At 44.9% G+C, this 17,211-nt stretch overlaps 1 protein-coding gene across 1 annotated transcript in view; it reads left to right on the forward strand.

The window, feature by feature from the left end:
- Positions 1-3,638: 3,638 nt before the first annotated feature.
- Positions 3,639-17,211, forward strand: part of Bfsp1 (beaded filament structural protein 1) — a 36,750-nt gene continuing 23,177 nt past the window's right edge. Inside the window, exons 1-2 of the mRNA XM_038331735.1 lie at positions 3,639-3,994; positions 14,087-14,147. Coding sequence (XP_038187663.1) covers positions 3,639-3,994; positions 14,087-14,147 — 417 coding nt within the window. The remainder of the gene's footprint in view (positions 3,995-14,086; positions 14,148-17,211) is intronic.

Here is a 17,211-nt window from a genome sequence, read left to right on the forward strand (position 1 = left end):
TTTCTTCAACATACCAGGAGCTCTGTTCCTACTGAGTGATTGCTCAGCAGCCTGCACTCATTGGGTTGTTGATGTGAAGGACCAGCTCTTATCCCTTCTGTTCACTTAGTAGTGCACTTGGAGTTAAATGGGGTCATGTAATTTGCTTTGGCCAGTTCATTGATATTGTCTGGAAACGTTCAAAGCCAGTCTATGCAATCGTTCTTTCTCTAAGATGAATAGCAGGACTCAAAAACAGTGGCTACTTCAATAGCCTGGATGTCAGAATGGATAAGCACACAGAGCAAAGGTTATAGCTAACCTCAGACAGATGTGTATCACGAGCAGTAAATGAACCTCTGCTGGTTAAGACCCTAACACTGGGGTATTGTTATCACAGGCATAAAACAGCCCACAGGCGCTGGTTCTCTGTTGGTCTAGTTTGCATTCTGTCACTGGGATGGAACTTTCTGACTGAAAGCAATTTGGGAGGAAGGTTATAGACCACTCTGGGTCTTGTATCTTGGCAGGAGGGACTCATCTTGCTCAATTATTAACTGAGTCGATGCACACACCACCATGTCTGGCTTATTAGTAGATAAGTTTAAAAAATATTTGCTGCATTGTATGAAATGGGAACAATGCTTCCTCTTCTGTTAGATTTCAGGGCTATATTTGTCTTCAATGGGGTTATTCTGTGGGGTAGATGGGATTGGTGTTGAGTCTAGAATGATGGAGTAATACACCCAAAACCTTGCCATAGTCTGAGCGAGCCACCTGCTCATTCATTTGAAGTGTGCATGCTCTCTTGTGTGTGCATGTATGGAGGCCAGGATGTTGCGGGAGCTCCTTCCGCTCCTTCAGCCAATAGCCGATGAGATACCAGCCCATTGGGGCATGGTCTCTCTCTCTCTCTCTCTCTTTTTTTTTTTTTTTGGTTTTTCGAGACAGGGTTTCCCTGTAGTTTCTAGAGCCTGTCCTGGAGCTAGCTCTTGTAGACCAGGCTGGCCTCGAACTCAGAGATCCGCTTGCCTCTGCCTCCCGAGTGCTGGGATTAAAGGCGTGCGCCACCACTGCCCGGCCATGGTCTCTCTTTTTAAAAATGCGGCTACTTCCCTCCACTCGCGCTCTGGCTTCTGGCAACTAGGCTCCCTTCCTGATTGCACAGAGGGCTGTTGGCTGGGACGGGGATCTGTAAGTTTTTCCCCTTTAAATAAATAACCATTCTATTAATCATAATTCCAAACTGGTGTGGGATTGTTTGTGACTTACGCCTTCACCAGGACTCAACTCCAGGTGTCTTCCTCTCTCACTCTACACCTTAGGTTTTGAGGCAGGGTCTCTCACTGAACCTGTAGGTCAGTGGTTCAGTAAGCTTGCTGGCTGGAGAGGCCCTTAGATCTGCTTGTTTGTCCCCCAACCCCAGCTCTGAGGTTACATAAGACTAACAACAGCACATTCTACTTTTACATTGTCACTGGGGGGGGGGGGTGGGAACCTCACGCGTGGGAGTCCTTTATTTACTGCGCCATCTCTCCAGACCCCCGTTTAATTCCTGACTTTGGTTGTCTGTGATCCTGTAATTTGACTGAACAAGAGGATGTGAGTGAACTTGCTACAAAGGAGGCCTGGATGGGCCTGTTTGGCAGGGCTTCTGACATTGCTAACTCAGAAGGACACAGGGTATCCAGAGGGTGCTGACTTGCAGCTAGAAGAAGCATTCCACTGAGCTGGGGAGCCAGAGCGTAGTGTCATTGCATGCCACTTACTTAGTTTGGGGTGGTTTGTGCTGTAGCAATGACTGATTAACACATGATGTCACAGGTCATGGGTGATTTACAGTACTCGTTACATGTGGGTTTTGCTCTCTGAGAAGCAGGAAATCAATTCACCATGCTACCAGCAGTGTGTGGGACACCCACAAAAATACCCACACACCCTCTTCCAGTTGACCATGAAAATTTATATGTCTTAGGAGGGAGGGACAGAGGAAGGGGGAGGGAAAGAGGGAAAGAAAGAATAGTCACAGCACCACACATACAGATTTTACATGGATTCGGTCCATACTGAATTCTTTTTTTTTTTTTTTTTTGGTTTTTCGAGACAGGGTTTCTCTGTAGCTTTGGAGCCTGTCCTGGAACTAGCTCTTGTAGACCAGGCTGGCCTCGAACTCACAGAGATCCGCCTGCCTCTGCCTCCCGAGTGCTGGGATTAAAGGCGTGCGCCACCGCCGCCCGGCCTGAATTCTTATTATACAGGCTTCTTGAAGTGATAATAAACTCAACAAAGACCTAAGTGATCTTTGCTATTTTTAATAGCTAGCTTTAAGTTGCAGCATAATTATGTGCAAACCATATGGTTGGTAATATATGGTATTGTTAATCCTTATTTTAGAAAAGAACAGTCCTTTTTGATAATGACTTTTTAAAAATTGTGTGCAATATAGGTGCACTGTACGTGGTTATACAAATGTAAGCATGAGCAGCAGGTGCATATGTTGGGGCCAGAGGAGGACATTAGGTGTCTTCCTCTATGGCTGTCTGCTTACTGTCCTGAGACAGAGTCTCTGACAGCGCTGGATGTTTGTTGTTTCTCCATCAGTCTGTCTCCCGCTCCAATGCTGGAGTTAGAGGCCTGCTCAGCTACACCCAACTTTGCATTGGCACTGAGGACTTGAACTTAGGTCCTCATGATTGTACAGCTGGCACTCCTCCCCACTGAGCTATTTCCTCGGCCTCTGATAATACTTTTTAAAATATTTCAATGTGACAAATATTTATATTCAGGGATAGTCTTGTCAAATAGTTATTATTTTCAGCATCACATTTTGCTTTAGAAGTTTCCAAAGCCTAGCTATTGAATTGTGTGAACATATATATTTTAAAGCTTGTTATCGAGTACAACTGCTATTTCTATAATAAAAGTTAAAATGAGGGTTGGATAGTGTATTAAATCCTCAGACTATAAGGATTTCTATTATGTCCAGAGCAGTTACTATCAACTCTTTGGTGAAAGAACAAGGATAATGGTTCAGAATTACTAGTCTTGTTTCCTAAGTCACTGTATGTGTCATAGATTCGTCAGAAATACATACACAAAGGTACTTGTAAGAAATTACTAGAAACACACCTCAACACTTATGTGATAGACCATATTATCTTCATGCATAGTTAGAAACCTCTTACCCAAGACAGTCTCTACATGTTAAAATTACAATGGCTTAAATAACCCGAAAACAACAACAGCAAACCAAACAGGTATTAATTAGGTTCCATAATGAAAGCAGGAAGGGACAGGAGAAAGTGCCAGGCACTCTGCTGCAGGACTCATTAGAGTTTAGCAAGCTGGCCTTGGGTCACCTACACAGTGCCCAGGGGAACCAGTCAAAAGAGCATCATGCACCTCTTGTGCCCTGACCATCCATCCAGTCACGCAGCAACAGGCCTCCACAATGGTGGAACAAAGCGGTCCTCGCCTAATGCCCCTTCCACCCGGGCGCTGTATGGGCAGCTAATCCGGCGCACAAAGCGGGCTGAGGCTACCCATTGTTGGCCGCCCGCCCTGAGGGCACATCTGCTGACGGGCTCTGGAACGTCCCAGCGCTGCAGGCTCGGTGCTTATTTAGCGGGCGCAGAGGGGGCTGCGGCCTCCCGGGAGCCATGTACCGTCGCAGCTTCGTTTTCCAGGCCCACCAGGAGCGCTACGAGCACGCCCAGCCCGCGGGCCCTGCCGTTCAGCCCCGGGGAACTGCAACCGGCCTGGCGGCACTGCAGGCTCTGGGCGAGCGCGTGGTCGCCCAGGTCCAGCGGGCCCGGGCGCTCCAGCAGCGCCATGCCGCCCTGCGGCGACAGCTCGACGCCTTCCAGCGCCTGGGCGAGCAGCCGGGCCCCGAAGACGCCCTCGCCCGCCACATCGAGGCCAATCTGCAGCGCGTCCGCGACCTGGTGGCCGAGCGTGCTCGGCTGGAGAGGCAGGAGGCCGAGGCGCAGCGAGAGCTCGACGAGTTCCGGAGCAAGTAAGAGGCACTGTCAGAGAAACTGAGGCCGGGCGCAGGGTGGTGGGTTGGTGGGGGTTGGTGGGGGGCGTGGAGGTAATGGGGGACAGGTGCAGACTGTCCTGCAGAGAGGGGCGTGCGGATGCATGGGTCCTGAAGATACCCAACTTCCAATTCGATGGCACCTTCCAGTTCCCAGCACATAGTTTCATTTGCTTTCAATGTGGTTTGTGATGTAGGTGTAATATGCCGTGAAACGCACAGATTTTAATGGCGTAGTTCGAGTTTTCAGCGCTTACTTTGAGCCAACACCCAAATAAGCAAGGTGGTTTGCACTCGAGGTGCAGCGCCCCCTGTTTTGATTTTAATGTCAGCAGCCATTGCTTCTGTTGGTTCTAGAATTTCAGAATGTGCACTCTCACATGACCAATTTCTCTGACTTCATAAAATTTTTTAAATTTAATTTTCCTACAGGTATATATTGTACATTAACCATATTCCTCCCCGTACCCTTCTCCCTTCCCTTTTCTCATCTCTCCCTCATCTCATTTATCTCCCTTCTCCCCTAACAATTTCATTTCTTACTTCTCGTATATATGTGTCTATGATTTTATGTTAACTATATAAAATCTAGGAACCACAAATGAGAACACATATTCGTCTTCTGAGACTAACTGGCTTCGTTGGCTTAATATGATCATCTCCAGTTGCAATTGCATCCATGATCCTGCAAACAGCCTTACTTTCTTCTTTATGACTGAAACACACACACACACACACACACACACACACACACACGTCTGTCATCTATCTTCCTTTACACATTTTCCTCATCCACTCTTCTGTTGTTGGATACCTATCTTGGTTTCATAATTTAGCGTATGTAACTGGAGCTTCGGTAACCATTGGTGCAGTACTAGGTTTTTGCTATGTCTCCTGTGTTGTAACCCTCACTTCCAGGTCCTTACTGGATTATTTGGCAGAGAGACTGAGGTTCAGATTGCGAAGGGATCTAGAGGGCCAGATCCATGATTGGCTGTGCCGGACATGGACTTCAAGTCCACATGTGCAACGCCTAATAGTCTTAATGGCGTCGTGGGTGACATCTGGGAATTAGGTTTGAATGTGTGGTCTCCAGAGTCTGGATAGTCAAAGTGTGTCCAAGGCCCAACGGCAGCATCTGGGGCAGCCTCAGCATCAGTGGGGAGATCACTGGAGCCTCTTGGGCCTGGGACTCTCACAGCTCATAAGTCAGAGCCAGTGTTTTAGCAATAATAGTTTAAGATAAGGTTTAGAAGGCTTGCTCTCGGGAATGCCTCCTCCACTACAGATGGAACTAGGTATTAATACCACCTAGCACTGTTAGGAAGAAAGAGAACAACTTATCACCTTTCTAACGTAGAGAAAGAGGTGTGTCTTTTGAGGCAGCTGGCCACTCTAAGAACTTTCTCCAGGATCCACTCTGGCTGGTATAAAATGGAGGGCCCACAAAGCTACCTGCTGCAGCTGCATCGCCACTAGAGGAAGCCTGAAACCAAGCTGGATGCCTGTCAGTTGGAGGCAGGATGTAGAGTTGAGCTTCGTCTATTCAGTGGAATACTATGCAGTGGTGCAGTGGTAAAAAGAGCAATGTGTTATCTTCATTAAAGTTTTTTAAACTGGGGAAGAATAAAGAGGTGGATTTTATTTTTTTATGCATAAGTTAAAAAAAGCCCCCACCCATACTGATTGCTTGGAGGGGATGAGGAAGAATGAGCAGAGCAGGAGACTTGTTTCTCTTTTTATTGAAAATAGATTTTTTTTCATGTTCTATATTTTGATCATGGTCTCCCTCCCCCAGTGCCTACCAGATCCTCTTCACTTTCCCTCTCACCCAAAACCATACATTTTCTTTCTTTTTCTCATGAGAAAACAAGCAGGTATCTAAAAATAATAAAATAAAATGAGATACAAAGCAGAAGCAAACAAAACAAGCCAACAAATGGGGAAAATGTCAAAGAAAATGCATAAGTAACACAGAAGATGCTGAGATATACCCATTTGTTTACACAGAAAACCCACTACCATATGGAGACCATACTGTATAAGCAAAATATCTGTAAAGTTTAAGAAAATCCCAGACAAAGTGTTATGAAACTAAAAACCTTCAAAAATACTGGTCTGACGTTGTCCATCTGCAGGGCTGGGGCCCTGCCCTGAAGTGGGGTTCATGTACAGCCAGTGAGGCTCTGTTGGAGGAAATGGATTTCAGGAGGGAGACATTTACTTTTAATATAAAATAACTTTCAAATATATTTTAAATTTTAAGCCTGTGAGGAAATTATCCATCAACAAGTTATATAAATTCTTGGGTATAGTGGCTTACCTCTATGGTTCCAGCCATTGGGAAGCTGAGGCAGGAGGGTTGGCATTAGTTCGAGGCCAACCTAAGCTACACAGTGAGTTCTAGACTAGTTTGGTCTACAGGGTAAGACCTGTTTTGGTTTTTTTCAAAAACTGAAAGATAAATAATAGAATTTATATAAATTAACCCAAAATACATATGCCTAGGCTCTCTTCTAGACTTCAAAGAGGCCAAGAGTTTTCTCTTTTGAGTCTGGGTCTCATTATGTTGCTCTGGCTGACCTGGAACTCTATGTAGAGCAAACTGGTCTTGAACTCATAGAGATCTTACTGCCTCTGCGCCCCTGAGTTCAGGGATTGCAAGTATTTATCTGGACACTCAGCGAGCTCTTTCATTTTTCATGGGCTCCGCTGGTCCCTCTGGCATCAGCTGGATTCTGGAGCCTTTGTTTTATGGTAGGCGAAAGGTTTGCCTCTAACACGTTCTTTTGTCACCTGCACTTGAGTGTATCTACCACAGCCTATTTATTGATTCATTTCCCATCAGTCTCTCTGTCCCTGATTTTGAGCCACAGAAGCCAGTTTTCAAGACGAGAATCTCTCCTGGGGAAATAAGTCTTGAAAGAGCCTATGGCAGCAGGGCTTGAACAGAGGCATCCTTGTCCTGGCTTAACACTCTGTCCAAGCAGAGTCATGGAAAATCCATTATTGAATTCCTGTACAGTGTGACTCAGAGGTAGGCTTTCCCTCAGATGATGCTGGTGACCCAAGAAGTACAGGGAAGTATAAAACTGCAGGCTTGTCTTGGACTGAGGATGACCTTGGATTTTTGATCTGCCTGCCTTCATCTGCCTTGAGCTGGGAACACAGCTGTGCTTCACCCCACCCAATTTTATTTGGGGGTTGGTGATCAAACCTAGGGTTTTGTGTGCATTCTGGGCAAGCTTTCTACCAACTGAGCTACGCCCCTAGATTCCCCTTCTGGGTTTTGCAGACTATAGAATGCCATACTAAACTGCTTACTTCATTTGGGTGGGCCAGTAAGACCCCCTTTTGGCAGGGGTGGTACAGTGCACATAATATGAAAATACCATCTTAATCACTTGCCATATATTGTTAGCTGGCATTAAATACATTCACAGTGTCATGTAACTCAGATACCCAAGTCAGCCTGATGGACTGGCAGGATGCCCTGGGTCCTCGGATAGCTGTCATCTGCTGTGACTTGTACTGCTGCCATGAGCACCAGTCTCTATCAGCTCAGGGGAGCCAGTGGATTTGGCAGACTATCAGTCAACTTGGCTTTTTTTTTTTTATCTGAGGCAGTGAAAATTATCTGGGGCTGGTGAGGGGGGCAAAACTTAACTCCTGGGGTCCACAAAAAGGGAAACACACACACAATCTCCAACATGTCAGGATCCCACCTAGGGTGCTGATAAATGGCAAGCCTCAGCAGGTCAGAGGAACTGAAGAGATGTGGAGCAGGCAAACTCCTGGACAGATAAACAGACACATGAGGACTTTTCTGAGGGTCAGAGCTTAGTTCTTCATTTTATTATTCTATTGTTGCTTGTTCTACTCTATTTCTCTGATGTTTCCCTTCCGTCTCTCTTAATGTCTTCCTCTAACTTTCTTTCGACATCTTTCCTGGTGTTTTTCTTCTCTCATCTCTTTATTTTTTTCCCTTATAGTTTCCCAGTAGAAAGATTCCCAGCAGAATCTTTCAGGAAATATAAAAATTGCAATGTGGTTACAATATATTTTTTCAAGTGAATGAGTATAATGAATACAAGTAAAAAACAGCATGTTTTCCATATCACATGAGTAAAAATTTTATGTATTACAGGTGAAAAAAAATTATCCCAAGAGCCCACATACATTCATATCCAAGCAACTTGTTATAGATTAACAGAGTGTAAACAAGCAAGGTATTTTTCTCAGTGAGTTCTTTTACTGGAAGGCTGCATTTTTGCAGTTACAAAGAAAGGATCAATCATTTTATTATTTATCTCTAAAGGTAATCTTATAAGGAATCTCTAAAAAACCCACAAATCTAAACTTTTATATATGAAAAAGAATCAGTCAGCTCTATTTTAAATTCTCAGGGTGCATACCCATTCATCAACAGTTTTTTTTTTTTATATCAGGAAGCTGAGGGCAGAAATGGGTATAAGGAATTCATCATCTTTGATCACCAACCCATCCTAGTAAGTAAGAAAGTCATGTCAGTCAATAATAATTGGGCTGCTTTGTTCTTGTTCCCTGACCTTAAAGAGTCACTCACTCAACCGTGTGACTTTCTAAACTTTAGATTCTTTCCCAAGGTTTCCACCTTAAAGCTGTTAACAAAACATCTTAATCTAATCTTAATGTTTTTTGTTTGTTTTTTTTTTTGCTTTTTTTTTTGTGTGTGTGTGTTTTGTTTTTTTTTCTGTAGCTTTGGAGCCTGTCCTGGAGCTAGCTCTTGTAGACCAGGCTGGCCTCGAACTCACAGAGATCCGCCTGCCTCTTCCTCCCGAGTGCTGGGATTAAAGGCGTGCGCCACCACCGCCCGGCTCAGTTGATTTTCTTAATCATTCACGGAAGCCGCAGTCTGCACGGCTCCTCAGGAGGAACTCCCGTGTTCCAGTTGTGCACCACTTCCTTGTTTCAGTTTTCTTATCCTCTGCAGCCTCTGCCTTATCAGAGGCAGGGCCAACATTTTATCCTGTCTTTACCGATGCTAATTTTCCCACTAAACTAATCTCTATCATAATCTCTTACTATATTTATTAAAGGCTCTCAAGCATCAAAATTCTATATAAGCTAACACTATTATTGTATAAAATCATTGCTTCAGTTGGGCGGTGGTGGCGCACGCCTTTAATCCCAGCACTCGGGAGGCAGAGGCAGGCGGATCTCTGTGAGTTCGAGACCAGCCTGGTCTACAAGAGCTAGTTCCAGGACAGGCTCCAAAGCCACAGAGAAACCCTGTCTCGAAAAAACCAAAAAAAAAAAAAAAAATCATTGCTTCAGTTCAACAGTACAGTTTAGGAGGAAGTCACCTCCATAATAATCCACAGGTAAAAATGCCCAGTAGAACAGGATTTTCCATGAGACAATCATACTGCCTTAAAGGCAGGGGAGTTCTCTCCACACCCATTCACACCATGACAGATACCAGGGAAAGTTGGCAGCAGTGAACACGTAAAGACACAGTGGTAGCAAGAGACATTCTGGGGCCAAGGTTCTAGGGGCCTTGACTATCCGAGATTCATCCATAGGAGCTTTGCTTCCTGGTGAGCCAATTTACTGAACCTAAGCTGCCACCCTTGCTCCTCTGACATGGTCACTGGCAGACTTGAAGGAGCAGGACTTCTGTGAGACCTCCCCAGGCAACAACTATATTGAGTTTTGCTGGTCTTCTGAATTCATCCGGTTCCAAGCTGTATGGCCACCACAGAGCAGTTCTGCACACTCTGAGGATGATTTAAATATCTCATTGACTTATTCACTACCATTGCCCCATGGAGAAGTTTTAATACTTTCTCTTAGATAGTGGGATTTGAAAATCATTATAAAATAAACTAACACACACACACACACACACACACACGCACACACACACACGACGCATGCACGCACGCACGCACGCACGCACGCTTGCATCCCATATATGCGTTTGCATTCTCAAGGTGAACTGACAGCAGCCAAAGCCAGGTGAGAATCACGCAGGAAGTGGAAAGCAGGAGCCTCGAGGCCCACAGCATGCTAGATGCTCTCCACCTGAAACATGGATAAGTTCACAGTCATATTTTCAGTGCATCAAAGACTAAAGAAAATAGCAGTGAGAATCATAAAACAAGGAAAAGTATCAGACTACAATGATTTATGCAGTCAATTATCCAAATTGCTAGAAACAAAACAATTTATATAAACAACTATATAATGAAACACAAAGTATGATTTTACATTTTGAGCTCACTGATATGAATTTGGGAATTCGTATCATTAATTTTGTATAATGAAATCACTTATCTTTAATATATCTAGATGGATCTTTATAGCATGAGAATTACCCACGAGACTGTGTTGCTGTGCTCATTACCAAACATGCTGTTAAACTGCACAGCCTCTTGGATGTTTCTAGCAGGAAAAAGCCAGGAGAAAATTAGATTTTTTTGTTAACAATGTTATTCTCAAAGATAATAACCCATTTAAAAAAAAGCAAGTTCTGGCTCCATTAGAGTCCCACAAAGGAAAAGGACTATACCTATGGCATCTTGGTATGAAATGTAAAACTAATTCAGAGATGCATAAAGAACAACAAGCTGCTCAGCCCATTTGAAACTGGAATGCAATTTTGATTGGGTTTGGTTGTCTTTCTGGCCTTTTTAATTCTGAGAACACAGAGGTTACACATAGGACAGGGTTGTCAGTACCTGACTTTGACCCATTGGCCAAGATGTCCAGGCTCTAGACAGTTGTACTTTCTGGGGTGGGCTCTGTGTTAATTAGAAGTGGTTCCTGTGGTGAGTGACAGAAGCTGCAAAGTGACATTGGCCTACTTCATATTTGTTAGGATGGCTAACAGGGGACAAGTGTGTGCAAGGATGGGCTGCACTGGCCTCACCGAGAGGTAGCTGAAGGTGTGCAGCCACCATAGAGAACTCTCTCTCCGAAAGCTAGATGCAGTATTGCTGAGTGATACAGCATTTTTACTTCTCAGAATCCTCCCAAAACACTTAGCCAGGCAGTGGTGGTGCACACCTTTAGTCCCAGCACTCAGGAGGCAGAGGCAGGCAGATCTCTGAGTTCGAGGCCAACCTGGTCTACAGAGTAAGTTCCAGGATAGTCAGGGCTACCAGAGAAACAAAACAAAACAAAACAAACGAACAAACAAAACCAAAACTAAATAAAACAAAAAAAAAAACCCACAAAAAATGGAAAAAACAAGCAAGCAGACTTGAAAACTGGCACTGCCCACCCTGCTCATAGCAGCAATTCATAATAGCTGAGCTGCATAAGCACTGGGGTGCCGTTGTCTGAGGCGTGTCTCAGCAAATGCGGTATATGCAGGAAATAGAACAGCATTCGGCCTGAGAAAGCCAGGGAGTTCAGGCATGTATCGCAACATAAACAAACCTTGAGGACACAAGGCAGACACAAGAAGAAAAATCCTGATTCTATGTGAGGTACTTAGAGTAGGCAGATTCCAAGAGACGGAGTAGAATGTTGGTTGCTAAGGACTGGGGTGGGGATGGATGGGCATTAGTTTTAATGGGCAAAGCCTGGGGTGAGGGCAGATAGGGCATTAGTATTTAATGGGCGTAGCCTGGGGTGGGGGCGGATGAGGTGTTAGTATTTAATGGGCTCAATGTTTCACTGTTGCTCAAGGTGGAAGAGTTCTGGAGGCAGACGGTGCGGATTGCTGCGCAACACATCGAGAATACATTTAATGCCATTTATGCTTAAAAGTGGCAACTCTTCGCTGGGCATGGTGGCTCATACCTTTAGCCCCAATATTTGGGACTCAGAAGCAGGTAGATCTCTGAGTTTGAGGCCAGTCAACAAACACAGAGAATTCTAGGCCAGCTGGGGCTACATAGTGAGACCTTGTCTCAAACAAAACGAACGAACAAACAAAAACAAAACAAAACAAAAAACAAAGGGAAAAAAAAGAGAAAAAGTGAAGGCATTTACTGCTCTTGAAGAGGCCAGGATTCAGCTCCTAGCATCCTCTTCAGGAGGCTCTCCACTTCCTCCAATCACTGCTTCTAACTCCAGCGCCAAAGGATCCAACTCCTCTTGTGATTCCCATGGGCACCCATGCTTATGTGCCCCCTCATATACACATAATTAAAAATAGAGGTAAAATCATTTAAATAAGCAGTGAATCTTATACATGTATATTTTACCACTCAGAACATAACACTGGCTTATCCAAGATGTATGTTCTTTTCTCTCTTGGATAAAGTCTAGGTGTGTAGTTTAGTGTGGGGCTCTGAAATTCTGAAGTTTCTGTTTGAACTTCAAGACAGCCGCACCCATGTTTTAAACTGCAGGACACATGAGGTGATGCTGACTTACTGTTGTCTACATTACCTGGAAGGGCCCACACAGACCTATGCTTCCATCCTATTGGCTAAGACTCAGCTACAACCATTCCTGGATGAAGGGCTGGGAGGGCTGGGAAGTATAGCTTCCTTCTAAGCAGCCTGGTGCTTGCTGAACATCAAGGGTTGGAACTCCTGGAAGAAGATATGAATGAATATTGGGGGCAGATTACATGGAATGAGGGCCGTGGTCCATTGGGAAGAGCCCTTCTCTCTCTGACCATAATAATTTCTGGGATACTTGTCTATCATTTCTTAGAACTTTAGGAAGAAATGAAGTAGGAGAGAATAGCATATTCCTTGTGGCAGGTGAGCTGTTAACTGTTTTGAACTGGGACTCCCTTGCTCAGCCAAGGTGGTGTGGCCATCAAACACATCAGAGTCATACTTTACTCCGAGTCCTACACCCTCTTCTATTAGTTTGGAATCCTTTAGAAACCCAATCAGTAGCTTATTTGAGAGAAGACCCCAAGGAGCATTGATTGGCCAGGGAGTTAGGAAGAGCATCAAGAGCGGAAGGCAGCCAGTATCAAGTGTGTTGTCAAGTAGGTTAACATGACGGGCAGCTACCGCTTGCATTAGTTATCCAAGCTAGCAGATTTATCTTACTAATTTATCTGACCTTTGTCAGAGGCTGAGGGCTGCTCCTAGTGGGTGCTGAGTCTTTGGCTCATTCATCCATTTGCTAGGCAGGAGTGGTGCTGTAAGGATAGGGGCATGGTGCTGGCAGCTTCTAGCAAAGCTTCCTCTTCCTCCTTCTCCTTTTCTGCATCCTCTTCTTCTATTCCTTCTCTAACCCATGTGTGTGCAGGCTGGGGGGTTGTTTATGTGTAAGCATATGTTGTGTGAGGGTGTATCTTGTACATGCACTAGAATGTCAGAGGAAGGTATCTAGTGTCCTCCTCTATCACCCTCCCACTTATTCCTTTGAGGCAGGATCTCTCCCTGCATCTGAATCTTGAATTCTTTTCAGCTAGGCGGACAAGCACCAAGTACGAACAATTCTCCTATCTCTGCCTCCTACAGTGCAGGGTTTCCAGGCATGTACAAAGACTGTGCCTGGCTTGTTATGCGGGTGCTGGGATCGGAACTCTGGTCCTCATGATTGTGTAGTAACTACTTTACTACTGAACCATATCCCTAGCCTGGGGCACGGTTCTCAACCATGTTCTACATCTTTTTCCTAAAGGTAACAGCAATCACTTCCTTTGGTTGTGAGGATAAATGATTTAATACAGAAACACTGACAAGTTGCAAGTGTGAACAAGTACCTCAGTTTGGGAAATTGGTCATTTGTTATAGACTGAATGGGGCAGCCTTTCTCTCTCTGTTTGGAGGCTGTGCTTGGGTTACAGCTATGCTCAGATATAATTCCCTCATCCTTGGGTGCTTGCGTGGGTGGCGGCTGAGGTGCTTTGAGGCTCCAGGGTGGAGGACTTCTGTTTTGCTTATCTTTTTAGGTTATCCACATTTTCTATGTGATTGAGGGTATGAAAATCATTGGGAAGCAGCAAACAAGGAAATGTGGAACGATCTATTTCTCTAAAATTGAAATTACCTTCTTGAAGAAAAGGACATGGTATTATCTGAGATAGAACTTTACACTGGCAATGCGATCTTTAACTGTGAAAGCCTAGAAGCTGCCTAATTCTTCTTGCCTGTGTCTGATTTGCAGATACGAAGATGAGCGTGAAAGTCAATTGGTGCTAAAAGAAATGCTGGACCGGCTTAACAAGGTGAGCGGAATACTGCCTTGACTTAAGTAGCTTCCTTACAGCATCGGACTAAATGGTAGGAGCAACTGCTTCCCGTAACCTCTTTCCCATTATTTTAGGATTTGTCTGTTTCTTGTTATTTTCGTCCTTGACTTGTTAATTTCTCTTTTTATTGTGCTGTACATTTTTCTCCACTCCCCAACTTCTCCATTTCAACTGAATCTTTGTGAGTGAGCTAATGGACAAATGCACCTTATGATGCTTGGTATGTGATCTCATGAGAGAAATGTTAACCACAAAGCTAGGTGTTACGCTAGGTGTATTAACCTGCTTTCCATTAATGTAACAGAATACCTGAGGATGGGTAATTTGTAAATAAATGAGAGTTTTTAATCTCACAGTTTGGAAGTTGCAAGTACAAACCCATGCACTAGAACCTGGTCCTGGTGAAGGGGCTGATGGCTTAGTTCACTGTGGGTAAAAGGCATCAATGTTCGAGCATGTGAGGTGAACTTGCATGGTAAGATAGGAAGCCATAGTTGGGGTAGAGGATGTAAGGCCCTCCCTCCATGGCCCCCTGGAAGGTCCTATAACTTCTTAACACCACTGCATGAGGCACCAAGCTCTCAACACATGGGCCATAGTTCTAGGCTCTCACAATATGCCAGCACTACAATGCTCCCAATGATACACTGATCACAAATGGCAATGTTTATTGTGTAAACTGATAACTCTGCTTCAGTTCTGGCCCCCAAGTTTCTGCTTTGAGTTCTTGCCCGGACTTTATTCAGTGGCAGAGAGAGAGAGAGAGAGAGAGAGAGAGAGAGAGAGAGAGAGAGAGAGAGAGAGAGAGAGAGAGAGAGAGAGAGAGAGAGAGAGAGAGAGACCTGAGGGCTGTACGCTGAGATAAATCCTTTCCTTCCCAATTTGCTTTTGCTGATGGTGTTATGACAGCAACAGAAAGCCCAATTTAGACAAAGCTCTTTCCCCCTGAACTCAGATTGGCCTTACAATTCTCTCTTCAAACAGTAGAGGGGTTACTCAGGGTATTAGCCACTTCCTAGTTTTGCCTAACCTCTGTTGTCAAAGTGGCATTAAAACCGGAACTAAACCTTTGAGAAGCCTAATTTTGTTTTTATCAATATTACCTGCATCTGGTGCCCATTCTTTGTGTGAGCAGCTTATCTCTTGTTCAAACAATGACCCTGGGAGAGGTGTGCCATTGATAACTAGTGGGCAGGCCAGAAGTTAGCATTTGGGATTGTCTCAGGCCAAAGAGAGGGCATTTGAACATGCTAGACATATCAGAAAGATGGCGGTAAAGATAGGCTTCAGCAGCGCTCCAAGGACATGGGCTCTAGGTTGATGGTGAGGCGGGTGTGGGGTGGGGGAATGGTGACTCCAAGCCTGTTGTAGGAGAGCTGGGAGTTTCTTTCATGAGCACCTTGTAGTGCCTAGGTGTTCTGTTCACACTTTTAACTCACCCCATTTTTGGCTGTGGGTATAGTCCGAAGCTGCAGGAGGAGGACCCACTGCCTTCTTCCCTGGCCAAGGCTTTCAAGGACATAGATACCTAGCACCCTTCACCTCGGTGGCAACTTAGGCTCTCGAGAATTTCAGCCCCACCATAGTGACGTCCTGCTCTTTACCCTTGATGGACATTGACAAAGGCTTTAAAAACTTTTGTCATCTCTCTCTTATTACAAAAGCAATTCGCATTCTCAACAGAAAAGTAAGGCAACAGAGAAAGTGAGCACCAAGGAAAAGATGTCCCACTATTCCCCACTCAGAGAAAACAGCTCCAGGACTTTAATGTATATCGTGACTTAGAGGGTGGGTGTTTGAACTGCCTTCCCCACAAGAATAACTCTCATATTGCCACCAAGAGTGTAGGTGAGGGCTAGCATAGGGAGTGATGCAGTCGAGCCCTGGGCCGGGGTAAGACCCTCCTACCCACAAGTGAGCTTCACTGTGCAGAAGAGGAGGGCAGCCTGTTGGTAGAATCATATCACACTGCTGAGTATCGGTGAGAGCCGGGGTGAATCACTTACCTTTCTGAGCTTCAACTTCCTTATCTGTGGGGATAATTATCATTCAGTGGAGTGAGAGAATGTCTCCACGCCCACTGAGCATGAAATGACTTAGCAATATACATGATTCGCCTGTCAAATGGCAGTGCACCGTCTTTGTCTGTGGCGATGGCAGAACATTTGATATGACAGATGCCAGCTTCGCTTCCCCTCACTGTGAAGTGCATAATCGAATGGAATAGGAGATGACTTTAACTGGTTCATAGAGGAGTAAATTTTTCGTAGTTGCAAATTATGTATATTCTTAGATTTCTTTTGTTTTATGTGCATGGGTGTTTTGTTCTCATGTGTGTCTGTGTGCGGCCTGGTGTTTGCAGAGGTTAGAAGAGGGAGTTGGACCCCCTAGAAATGGAGTTATCAATGGTTATGTGTTGCCTTGTGGGTGCTGAGACTTGAACCCAGGTCCTCTGTAAGAGCAACAAGTATTCTTTTTTTTTATGTTGAAAAAGTGTATATTTAGAATTAGCTGGCAGGACTCAGTTTAGATGATTCCAATTTTGTTGGCAACATCCAGAGCATCATAATCAGGAGCCAACCGGACATACGCCTTCTTCTCTCCATCGGGCCTTATGAGGGTGTTGACTTTGGCCACATCGATGTCGTAGCGTTTCTTCACAGCCTGTTTGATCTGGTGCTTGTTGGCCTTGACGTCCACAATGAACACAAGTGTGTTGTTGTCTTCTATCTTCTTCATGGCTGACTCAGTGGTCTTTGATGATGGCATAGTGGTCAAGCTTGTTCCTCCTGGGCGTGCTCTTTCGGTGGTATTTAGGCTGCCTTCGTAGCCGCAGGGTCTTGGGCCGCCGAAAGGTGGGCGATGTGCGAATCTTCTTCTTTTTGTGGCTGTGGACGCCTTTCAGCACTGCCTTCTTGGCTTTCAAGGCCTTCGCTTTAGCTTCCGCTTTGGGAGGGGCAGGAGCTTCCTTCTTCGCTTTCGGCGCCATCTTGACGAAAAGCGCAACAAGTATTCTTAACTGCTAAGTTCTCTCTCCAGT

The sequence above is a fragment of the Arvicola amphibius genome, chromosome 5 (genome assembly GCF_903992535.2).
Source record: "Arvicola amphibius chromosome 5, mArvAmp1.2, whole genome shotgun sequence".
NCBI classification, from domain to species: domain Eukaryota; kingdom Metazoa; phylum Chordata; class Mammalia; order Rodentia; family Cricetidae; genus Arvicola; species Arvicola amphibius.